Source organism: Lontra canadensis, unplaced genomic scaffold (genome assembly GCF_010015895.1).
Source record: "Lontra canadensis isolate GAN:19392208 unplaced genomic scaffold, GSC_riverotter_1.0 scaffold20, whole genome shotgun sequence".
Lineage (NCBI taxonomy): Eukaryota > Metazoa > Chordata > Mammalia > Carnivora > Mustelidae > Lontra > Lontra canadensis.
This window is the reverse complement of record NW_022631014.1, coordinates 15,900,069-15,913,078: the sequence shown is the minus strand read 5'-3', so window position 1 is coordinate 15,913,078 and position 13,010 is coordinate 15,900,069. Positions and strand designations below refer to the sequence as shown.

At 38.0% G+C, this 13,010-nt stretch overlaps 1 protein-coding gene across 1 annotated transcript in view; it reads right to left on the bottom strand.

Annotated features, from left to right (window-relative positions):
- The window catches only part of ULK4 (unc-51 like kinase 4), a 583,110-nt gene that overhangs the window by 110,791 nt on the left and 459,309 nt on the right, over positions 1-13,010 (bottom strand). Inside the window, exon 35 of the mRNA XM_032861108.1 lies at positions 10,894-11,079. Coding sequence (XP_032716999.1) covers positions 10,894-11,079 — 186 coding nt within the window. The remainder of the gene's footprint in view (positions 1-10,893; positions 11,080-13,010) is intronic.

The following is a 13,010-nucleotide window of genomic DNA, read 5'->3' as shown; positions in this document are numbered from 1 at the left end:
AATCAACTTTGACTATTCCTTTTGTCTTGACCTATATCCAATCTGTTGGCACACACCACTGGTTATGCTTTCAAGATCTATCCAAAATATAAAAACTGCAAGCCATGATCAGGACTCTCCCAGACGGTAGTAACCTGCCGCCATCTCTTAGCTCTGATCTTTAATGACTATTCTCAACACAGCGAGGTCAATCTCAGCCCCCTGCTCAAAACCCTCAGGATAAAGGCCAGTCTTTTCAAGGGCTTACGGGGCAGCAAGGACTTCCTTCCTCTGCTTCACCCCTTCCCCATTATCTCCCTCACATCCCATATGTCTACTCTTCACTCAGATACCATCTCAGTAAGACCTTCCCTGGCCGTGTTATCTCAAGTTGCAAATGTCCCGCTCTATTTCTTTCCTGATATACTTTTCTTCTTAGTGCTTTTACTGCTTAAAATATAACAGAGCTATATTTATATCTACATAGCTATCATCTCACTCTCCCAGGAAGCTCCAGTAGAGCCGAGATTTTTATCTGTGTTGTTCACTGCTGCATACCTAGCCTTTGGAACTCTGTCTGGCCCAGGGTAGGCACTTTTAATAACTACTTGCTGGTGCTTAGTCTTCACTAAGAGTGAAGATCTTTTCTGCATAGTGTCACAAAATACTAAGTAGCAACTCACTATAAACATGCTTTTATAATTTGTTAAAAGACAAAAAAAGACAAAATCAATTCACTTTAATAAATTTTAGTTTTATTTTTTTGAGATCAAGTCCCACCATATATCCTATCATTATTTACCATAATTGTTATGTGCCTAGCACATGAATTTACACTAAGTGGTTATTTTTCCAGTATCACTGGTTCTGGAACAAAAAGGAGCTCCTATATTACAAAATCATATGCCTAAACTTGGTTAAGTACTTCTGTTGATCAATTACTTACCCTCCCCAAAGAAGAGGTCACAATATACTTTTTAATTCAAGTTATCTAAAAGCTACAATTTAAAGTACTCACTCAGAGGCTTCTGGGTGGCTCAGTCGGTTATCTGACTCTTGATTTCGGCTAAGGTCATGATCTCACAGTTCTGAGATCATGCCCCGCACCAGGCTCTGTGCTTTGCATGGAACCTGCTTAAGATTCTTCCTCTCTCTCTAACCCCTCCCTGCTCTCTCCTCTCTCTAAAATAAATAAATAAATAAATAAATAAATATTAAAATAAATAAAATACTTTCTCAGATATTTAAAATATCAACTGAAAAACATTTTTAAATTTTTAGCTTTTTCTAGGATTATTTAAAAACTGAAAACCTGAAACCAAATTCTCATTCTTTGTTATACACAGTGAATCTACTTGAAAACAATCTTTTTAAGGAAAGAAACATATTCTATGAGCAGAATGTAGATATTAACTGATATTTCCTTCAACCGGTGGAATTCATTTCTTAAAACTAATATATATTATGAAAAGGAAAATTATATGTGAAATAATTTCAAAAATTAAAAAATTAGAAATATTTAATGTAGCTGTTTATAAGGGAAGGACCCTAAGAACGATTTTCTTTGCTGTCCACATCTACAAGGAGGTATTTTTCAAACATGTTCATCCTAACACTTAACATGCTTTGAATGCTCATTATTTTGAGATGGTTTCATTAAAAGCATGTCATTAAAGAAATCCCACATAACCAAGAGAGTCTGCAGCATTCCTCACACAACAGCCACACAGGGGGGTTGATGATGGTCAGAATGATCACTAAAAATCAGGGGAACTCCAGAGTGAGTAATAATCACTCTAATTTGAACCAGATAATAAGTCCCTATAAGTGGGAATATTCAAGGTTTGCATAAATAAACGATCCTTCAGAGTAAGCAGCTTCTTTTTTGGGTTCTTTTTCCTTATTTTTTTTCCTCCCTGGTTGTTAGGAGGCTACAGAACATAAAACAATTCCAAGGATTCAGCTTTACTCACAATTTACACTGGGTACATTCTCAGGGAATTAATATTGTGGAAAGAAGCAGCATCGCTGGCAGGTCTTCCATCTTTCTGAAGGAAAGTCTACCTGTTGCCAAGGACAGCAGGTTGGCTCTTCCCATGCTTCAAATGTTCCCTCTCTCATGCTTACAAATCACCTGTTTCTTTTGCTCCAGAACATTATCCCATTTATATAGTTTTTACCCTTTGGTATAAAAAAGTTGTGGGGAATACAGTTGTTCACACAGTGCCAAAGCATCTCTCTGAGAATTACTTTGTAATTGCAATGGGAAACATATCTGCAAGACAGAGAGGTGTGACACACAGCCCCTTAAACAAGCAAACAAACTTCTCCCACAAGTTGGGCAGCCCGACATCATATGCTTCCCGTGGGATACAACATGAGGGGTTATTGCCAGTGAGGTATTCTCACCAAAAATGTTATGAAGAAACAATCATATGTTCCAGAATATTGAACATTCTACCAGTCAAATGACTTGAGCTCTTTAAATAGTCAATTTCCTGGGGGGTGGGGGGAGGAAGCAAAAGACTTTTCTAGTAAAAGAGACAAAGGGAGTCTGGCTGGCTCATTGGAAGAGCATGTGTTTCATGGGGTTGTGTTGTCTGAGCCCACGTTGTGGGGAGAGATTACTTATAGAGTGTGTGTGCAAGAGAGAAAGAGACTAAAAAAAAAAAAAATTAAATCCGTGTCTGAACCTTAACTAGAATGTGGTTCTTCTTTTTTTCTTTAAGATTTATTTATTTTAGAGAGAGTTGGGGGAGGGCCACACTTATTTATTTGAGAGTGAGAGAGGGGAGAGGGAGAGAAAATCCTCAAGCAGACTCCCCTGTGAGCTTGGAGCCTGACAATCTCACCACCCTGAGAGATCATGATCTGAGCCAAAATCAAGAGCTTGATGTTCAACTTACTAAGCCACCCAGGTACCACAACAATTATGTGGTTCTAAAAAAAAAAAAAAAAAAAAAAAAAACAAAAAAAATTTTTTTTTTAAAAAAAAAAAAAAAAAAAAAAAAAAAGCTATAAAAGCCATTTTTTTACAACCAGAAAAATAAATAAGAAGTAGAGATTATCAATATTATGAAACTATTCTTTTCTTGGGTGTGATGTAGTTAGGGGCTGAGTGTCATGCTGCTTTTACATTCACATAATTCGGAAAATAAGACACATAGAAATAGAGAATATGATAAAATGGTAACAATTCTGATAACAATCTTGATTATACTGGTGTTCACTATACTGTCCTTTCAACTTTTTGTGGTTTTGAAACTTTTGTGATAAAAAGGAGGGTAAAAGTGCCATCAATGGCAATCTCTTTAGAGAAAGGGAACAAATTTTTCCCCAGAAGAATTTGAGGGAGTGAGGAGGAGAGATGAACATCTTGAGGAGAAGTTAAAATAGAAGGACAATTATGCTGCCCAGGGGATACAAACAGATTGTGAAAGCAGCCAGGACCATGACCAGCCTCATCCCAAGGAGCTTCCATTGAGAAGTGAAAGAGGGAGCAGGTGCACAAAGGGGAAGAGGAAGGAAATGTAGGGGAAGTTAAGACATGTTCAAAGCAGATTTTAAGGAAGCTTTCTCTGTTACAGGCACCTCCTGAAGAAACCGATGGTAAGGAGCCCTATGCTCCCTTAGGCTCTTGAGAGGGATGATTGTCTCACTGCAAGACAGAAGTCTATATTCTGAGAGGGACAGGCTATCCAGGACTGTATTTCACTGGCCATTTGCTTCCAGAGCCTGTCTTGCTCAAAAGCTCGGGAATGTTTGCTCAGGGAATTAAGTAAAAATTCTAGGCAAGACAATGTTTTTCTTTGTTAGAAAGAGACAACTCAGTCGTTCAGAGAGTCCCCAATTACCTTGCGACCCTATGGCAATCACTGGGGGAGAATGCTTGTCCAGTGAACTACAAATGGATGTTTATGGATTCAGGGAACGATCCCCTTTGCAAACACATAAGAGCACCTCTCAGAGTTTCAAAAATAACCTTCTAAGTGACCAGATTTCCACAAAATTTATTACATTTACTTTTTAGTTGTTTGGGTGCATAGTGTTTCTCTTAAAAATTTCACGGGCTTCACACCAATCTTCCTCTTTTTTTCTCCTTTAAGAAGAAAAGCAAGAGTATTAGATCTTATCTAGGAAAGAGAGAGGAATCATTTTGCCTTTTTATTATACCTCAGTGTTCACATACAGGGTCTTTAAAGCTTTGGGGAGACCACATGCAGAAACTGAAAATTCTGCAGCCATTCTTTTTCTATTTTAGGACCAGGATGAGCTATAGACTTAGGATCAGAAAGGATTTCATTCCTATTAGAAAAGTAAAGAAGTGTTTCTTTTTTTTAAATTTTGTTTATAAAAAATTGCACCCAAATTGCACTTCTGCCACACCAGGTAGACAGATGGGCAGCTGACAGGCGTTAGACCCATCAAGCATCTCACCATCACCCTCCAACAGATCACTTCTCTGCTTTCATAATGTAGTCAATAGTTTATGTTTAAGCTAGTTTTACAGAACAAGTCTGGTGGACTGCATGTACTTGGTATTTCCAGTGTTGGAATAAGCTAGCTTTAATTAAGTGATGAGTACCTAATCTATGATCATTACCCTGGGAAAACTCCCACTGATATCAAGCTTAAGGGACCCATAAACATGGGAACGCCTTGAAAGATTCCATCACATTTTTAAAGCTAGAGCACAAAGTATAATTATAAAACCTCCCAACTGTCTGGTAAATTACAATAGATAATTACATTCTTAGGTCTGTTCAACATTTTCCGGATGTTCTAAATACAGACTAAATAAGCAAGTGCACCCCAGGGGCAGAACATATCCCATGTCCATTGGCACGAATTAAATATTCTATAACTTGAATCGGTTATTGAAAATTGTGATTTTAGAAAGTTGTTATCACAAGCTTGGGACCATAAACAGGTACTTCAAGAATCTAGGCCTTTTGTGAGACTCACTGGTGGGGGGGGATCAGCCACCTTATGCCCCAAGAAAGTTCTCTGTTGATGGTGGTTTACCTATCTCTGACATGCTTATTACTTGACCTTGTAAACTATGGCGTCACATGTATTTGAGACATCCTCTCTGGATGAAACCAACAAGTTCACTTGGCTTTAGGGAAAGGAGGTTGCTCTCCTATCAGGGCTTAAAAAGAGATAACCCCACAGCACAGGGTATTCTTTTTGGAAGTGCTCATGGGGGGGAGTATGCACTCCGTGAATGAACAATCCTTTGAGGAAGATCCTCAACGACTTGTCTTTCCCTTCTTAACAACTTACAACCAGGAGGCTGCACCTATCAGGCCCCAATCCAATTACTCACATCAGGTAAGAAATCTAGAAGGGTCCCTGCTTCTCTATCATATCTGGTTCCCCTAGTTCTGTGAGGTGAGGTGAGGTACGCCTGAGAGGCTGCCTCCAGAAGGCCATAGGAAAGCTCTGCTTACATTTCTGGATCTTTTGAGTTGCTGTCGTCTTTAGATCTGCCTCTCTGATCTCACCCACTCCACAAAAACTTGGCAGGGATACCATGGAGGAGACTGGGACAGAAGACTGTGGGCAAACTGCATGTCTTATGACGCCCTTCTCAGTCTGATCTATGCATCCGTGAAGGACTCAAGTGCACTCACAATACACACAGTGGACGGCAAAAATAATGAACAACTGTCACTAACAAAAAGCAGGGATTTTATAGACATTTCTTACTGAAATCATTGGAGACCTATAAATACGTATTACATGCCAGCTACTATGATGAAGCTTTCTTTTCCAGTACAGATAATTGAAATTCAATTAGATGCTGTCACTGCCCCTTTGTTTCAGAGCCCAGAATTTCCTAATTCCAGAAAATGGTGTCCCAACTCCAAATGCTACTAAAATTGCTACTGGAATGGTCTGGTCTTTCTTGGCCCTTTTCTTATGACTCCCACCTCACATCCCTTGCTCAGGATGTTTCCTCCTTTCCATGTGTGGACGACACCGTCAACTTCATCCCTAATGGGATTGTTCCTGTGGAACTTTGCTGGCCTCTCCAGTGTAGAACAGATTGCATTCTGCTTTGTAAGGAAGCTGGGTGTTTTTCTATCTCTCCAGGGAGAGACCCTTAAGATCAGGGAGCAGGAAGATGATGCGTTACTGTCCTAATATCCTCGAAGCCACACTTGCGCATAGGAAGAATTCTATGACTTGTTTTTCCATGAATGAAAGAACAAATCTCTCAAGTGTTTTCCAGATAAAAATTTGGTTAAAGTCAGCTTGATGAACGCCACAGAGTCCATTTCAGTAATGGGCAGCAGTGACAAGGTGGCCAGCTGCTTGGAAAGAGCACGGGTGAGAGGCTATCCAACTTGGTATCAGCTCTTCTGTCTCCTACTTGGTGGCCGTGGGGATATTACTTAGTTCTCTGAGTCTTAGTTTTGAACCTATAAAATGGGACTGATCCATGGGGCTGACCTCTAGGGTTGCTGTTAAATGAGACAATGCACTGAAAGTTCTCAATGCGGGGACCAGCACAGGTATAGACATCTACTGACCACCTTTTATGGATCAGACGCTATAACATGATGAATACAGAGTGGTGAATGAGACCACGTCACTACCCTGGTAATATGCAGATGAGAACAGAAAGTAAGCCAATGGTTAGGAAAATGGTTGCCACAGAGGTAATGATGGGGAGCAGTGGGCCAGGCAGGAGAAAAGACTACATCAGGCATTATACAATTCTGAGTAATCTACTGCCATTTGTATCTGAACGTGCTGGACTCAGTGTTAAGTGTGACTAGAACGGAGTTTCAGGATAGGCAAATTCTAGGCCTCAGCTGTGCTGAATGGGCCCCAGAATCCCTGACTGTGTTTTACACAACTTGAACCCACCACTGACTGACCCAGAGTAATTTAGAAAGCTTTGGGAGATTTTAAAACATGCCTCACAGATGGCTGACCTGCAAACATGACAGACATTCCCATATAGCTAAGTCAGATACATCAGGGTGAAGTCTCTGCAGAGCTTTCCTCTATGAGACAGTACAACTTGGGATGGGGCTCTTGGGACTGTCCCACCTGTTTTTCTTGTTAAGCAAACAGTCCTCATAATTTCACCCTAGAACATTTTTGTATCTTGCTTTCTAAGTAAAAAGCAAGAAAACTCCAGGAAAATGTTCCATGGTTCCTTGGGGGAATGGCTGACTCCAGGGCTGCTGCAAAAAAAGGTAGAAAATGAACTAGAATATCAGGTTATGAAAATAAATGCTTAATAGAGAGTCCAGAAATATATACCCACACTTACATGGTCAGTTAATCTACAACAAAGGAGGCAAGAACACACAACAAGGGAAAGACAGTCTCTTCAATAAATGGTGTGGGGAAAACTGGACAGCAACATGCGTAAGAATAAAATTGGACTACTTTCTTACACCATACACAAAAATAAACTCAAATGGATTCAAGACCTACATGTGAGACCTGAAACCATAAAAATTCTAGAAGAAAGCACAGGCCATAATGTCTCTGACATCAGCTATAGCAATATTTTTCTAGATATGTTTCCTGAGGCAAGGGAAACAAAAGCAACCACAAACTATTAGGACAGCACCAAACTAAAAAACTTTGGCATGGCAAAGGAAGCCATCAACAAAACAAAAATGCAATCTATTAAATGAGAGAAGATATTTGCAAATGATACATTTGGTAAGAGGTTAATATCCAAAATATATAAAGAACTTACACAATTCAACACACACACACACACACACACACACACACACACACACACTTTGATGGGGGAAAAAATGAGCAAAGGACCTGAACAGATGTTTTTCCAAAGAAGACATACAGACAGCCAACAGACAAATGATAAAATGCTCAACATCACTCATTATCAGGGAAATGCAAGTGAAAACCACAATGAGATACTACCTCACATCTGCCACAATGGCTAGAATCAAAAAGACAAAAAATAACAAGTTTTGGTGAGGAGGTAGAGATAAGGGAACCCCTGTACTCTTTTGGTATGGGATGTCAACTGATGGTAGCCAATGTGGAAAACAATATGGAAGTCCCTAAAAAAATGAGAAATACTATATGATCCAGTAATTCTGCTGCTGGGTATTTAACCAAAGAAAAGGGAAACACTAATTTGAAAAGGGTAATAGCAGAATATTCTGAATAATTTTATGCTCATAAATTCTGTAACTAGAAGAAATGGACAAATTCTTTAAAAAGCACCAAAACTCAGCTAAGATAAACAACTTAATAGTCCTATAATTACTAAAGAAATTGAATTCATAATTTAAAAGTTCTTGAAAAGCCATCTCCTGGCCTAGATGATTTCACTGGAGAATTCTACCAAACATTTGAAGAGTTTTTAATACCAACTACAGAATTATTTATAATAGGCAAGATACATAAGCAACCTAACTGTCCATTGATAGATGAATGAATTGATAGATGAATGGATGAATGGTGTGTGCATGTGTGTTTGTGTGTGTGTGTATATATATGTATATATGCTATGTATATACAATGAAATATATCTACACACATATATATGTATGTGTGTGTGTGTTGTTTGCAACAACAACTCTCTAGGTGGACCTAGAGAGTACTATGTAAGTAATAAGTCAGACAGAGAAAGAAAGATGTTACACAATTTTACTTATATATGGACTCTACAACACACAATAAATAAAAACAGAAACACACTCAAATATAGAGAACAAATTGGTAGTTGTCAGAGGGGAGGGGGCAAGGGGTGGGGGTGGGCAAAATAGCTGAAGAGGATTAAGAGGTACCAACTTCCATTTATAAAATAAATACATCATAGCAATGAAAAGTACAGCACAGGGAATACTGGCAATAATTTTAATAACTTTGTATGGTGACAGAGAACCACGTTTATTGTGGCAAACACTGTAATGTATAGAAAGAACTGTTGAATCGCTATGCTGTATATCTGAAACCAATAATAACATTGCCTGTCAACACTTCAATTACAAAAAGAGAATACACATGGGGTTACAAAAGGAAAAATGATGGAAGTGCTCAAAAAAAATGATGGGGGCATGGCAAAAGACACAGCCACCCAGAAGAGGTTCCTACTGGCCACAGAAAGCAGTGGATTACAACACACTGAAAAAAAGAAACTGCCATGATAGTAATAATAAGACAAAAAAAATTAAATGGAGAAGGAAAGGTGGAAACAACCCAAATGTCCATCAACAGATGGAAAGATAAGCAAAATGTAGTCCACACACACAACTGGAGTATTATTCAGCCTTAAATAGGAAGGAAATTCTGGCACAAGCTACACCATGGATGAACCCCAAAGACGTTACATGGAGTGAAATAAGCCAGACATAAAAGGGCAAATATTGTATGCTTCCACCTATACAAGGTGGAAGACAAATTTATAGAGAAAGATATTAGAATGCACATAGTACCATTGAACTGTATAATTAAAATGGGTTAAGATGGTAAATTTTATGTTATATATATAAATAACATTTATATAATATACATATTATGTTTTATATATACACATATATATGTTATACATATTATAATATATAATATATATTAACTCAATTAAAAAATGAAAAAAGATGAACAGCATCAGAAATGACTTCTGTTTTCATATATACAGGTCAAAGTCCCTTGGATTTAACTTTTCTTCCCCAAATGGAATCTAACTGGCCCTATAGGTGTCACGTCAGAAACTGTAGAGAATTCATTTCAGGGTAAATCTCTATGTCCCTTTTAATCTGTCACCCATAACCTGCCCTATAGATTTAGCTGGGTCACGCACTACAGCTGTCCATCAAACTGGCACAAAAGTTGTCTTGAATATAAGTCTCTGGAGCATATGTAGCCTCCAGGGCCAATGGACCCCTCAAGATATCTGTAGCTAGAGGTAAACACAGATTGGCAAGTCAGAATATGACAAAGACAAACGGGACCTCCACTCCTTAATTTCAACAATAGCTACTATATACAATGGCTTTCCAAACCAGCAGAATAATATTTACAGTAAAAAGAAAATAAGTCAGTTTTCAAAAGTACTTTCAAGTAAACATCAGCTAAAGACATTTGTAAAATATAAAACAATACCAATAGGGCAAAAGGATATTTTTTCCTTAAGGTAGAATATTGAGAGTTAGAACTGATGGAAGTCAGAAGATCTCCATCTTGCAACAATTGCAACATTAAAAATAAGGGCTGTCATTGACTAATCCCGGGGATCAACATTAACATCACCAGTGAAGGGGTAAATAGACATCATGTGCCTCTGGGTGTGAAGGAGTGAGAAAGACATGATTTCCCTTCAGGGATTTTCCTGAATCTAATCAACAGAAAACATCACACAAACCCAAACTGAATGAGAGCCTACAGACCATCTAGCGTATGCTCTTCAAAAATGTCATGCAAAATGAAGAAAGGCGGCAGGACTATTCCAGATTAAAGACAAGTGTCTAGCAACATATGTGATCCTGAACTGGATCCTCTACCAGAAAAAAAAAAAAAGCCATAAAAGACATTAAAAGTCATTATTGGGGCAACTGACAAAATTGCAATATGAATAGCCCATCAGTAAAAGAAGTATATCAATGGTAAATTTCTTGATTTTGATTACTGTGGTGAAAAGAACATCCATTTTGATAGAAAATATACATTTAATGCCTTAAGGAGTGAGAGGGCACAATGTCTCTAACTTATTCTTCAACAGTTCAGAAAAAAAAAAAAGTGGATATGTAGAGAGACAGGCAGAACATGATAAATGTCATCAAGAGGTGACTACTGAGTAACATACCCAGGGATTCTTTTACTGAAATCAGGTGGAAGAAAATCACAACTCTCTTCAATCAACTGTCAGAGAAGCCACCCATCCTGGACCCAGTTTCCATGTGGACTCACCATTCTTCTGAGAATCTTCAACAGAAGCTTCTGCTCTTTTGGGTCCTCCTTGGATGTCAGTAAATTGGCAAAATTCTCTGCATTTTCAGGAGAGAGGCTGTCTGGGTTTTCCCCTCCGTACAGCTGAACCAGTATGGAAAGACACTTGGAGGACACTTCAAAAATTTCAGGATCCTCATTTGGAAGCTGCAAATTAACAAATAGGACTACTTAAGTAAATTGAGGATGGTGCTGGTATTCCTCTAGAAACATGGGAAAATTTGACCCAATGGGGAGAATGTCAGTCAGAGTGAATACAGTGATTGACTAACTCAGGATTTTTTTCAATCTCTTTCAAAATGCATACAATAAGTCAAGGCTAATAGCACAAAATCAGAAGGAAGTCCTTTTGTCCTTTCTTTAATTCACAGTAAAGAACAGCCTGTAACAAGCAAAGGACCAGCATATATTTTATATGCATTCCTAGTATGTGAATATATTTACACAGGCGTGTGTGTCCATTTGTAGGAATGGAAACAGTCTGAGTTTTCAAGAGCATGGCTCATCTGTTCTTGCTATCGACTGTTTAGGAAAAATCTACTTCCTAGGAGATATAAAGGAACATTCTGAATTGTCCGTGTCCAAATTATCGACTAAACCTGTGTGACAGAGAGCAATGTTTCTGTTATGTATTAAAAGGTATAGTATGAAATAATAATCATACTACAGGGCATCTTAAATTTAAAAAAAAAAAAAGATTTGTAAGAGGTTGAGATGTAATTCCTGTGCCATTTACTCATTTTACATGCACAATGCAGGGATTTTTTAGTATATGCAGAGTTGTGCAACCATCACCACAATCAATTTTTGAATTTTTTTCATTACCCAAAACATGAAATCATACAAAATATGACCCTTTGTGACTGGCATCTTTTACTTAGTATAGTGTTTTCAGGATTCATCCCTGCTAGCATATAACAGTATTTCATTTCTTTTTATTGTTAACATTCTGTTGCATGAATAGATCACATCTTATTTATATATTCATCAGATGATGGACATTTGGGTTGCTTTCACGTCCTGGTTATTATGAATAATATTGTTGTGAACATTTGTGGGTAAGTGTTTGTGCAGACGTAGATTTTCATATCTCTTGGGTGTACACCTAAAAGTGATTGCTGGGTCATATGATAATTCTACATTTAACGTTTTGAGGAACTGCCAGACTGTTTTTCAAAGTTGCTATTAGCATCAGAAATGTAGGGAGGTTCCAGTTTTTCTACATCCTCACCAACACTTGCTGTTATCTGTATGTTTAATTATAGTCATCCTAGTGGGTATAGAGTGGTAACTCAGTGTGGTTTTCACTGGTACTTCCAGAATTACTAAGAATGGGGAGCAGCTTTTCATCTGCTTATTGGCCATTTGTACATCTCCTTTGGAGAAATGTCCATTCAGAACCTTTGCCTATTTTTAAAATGGGTCATATGCCACTTTATGATCAAGACTTAGTATTTTTTATATATTTTAAAAAACAAGTCCCTTAGCAGATTTTCAAAAATGTTTTCCTATTCGGTGGTTTGTCTTTCAACTTTCTTGATAGTATCCTTTGAAGGACCTATAATAAGAGATGAGGAAAGACACTGTATCACACTTAAAGGGTCTTTCCAACAAGAAGATCTAACAATTTTAAATATCTATGCCTGTAACATGGGAGCAGCCAACTATATAAGCCAATTAATAACAAAATAAAAGAAACACATTGACAATAAGATAATAATAGTAGGGGACCTTAACACCCCCCCTCACTGAAATGGACAGATCATCTAAGCAAAAGATCAACAAGGAAATAAAGGCTTTAAATGACACACTGGACCAGATGGACATCACAGATATATTCAGAACATTCCATCCCAAAGCAACAGAATACACACCCTTCTCCAGCACACATGGAACATTCTCCAGAATAGGTCACATCCCAGGTCACAAATCAGGTCTTAACTGGTACCAAAAGATTGGGATCATTCCCTGAATATTTTCAGACCACAATTCTTTGAAATTAGAACTCAACTGAAAGAGGAAAGTTGGAAAGTACTCAAATACATGGAGGCTAAAGAGCATCCTACTAAAGAATGAAA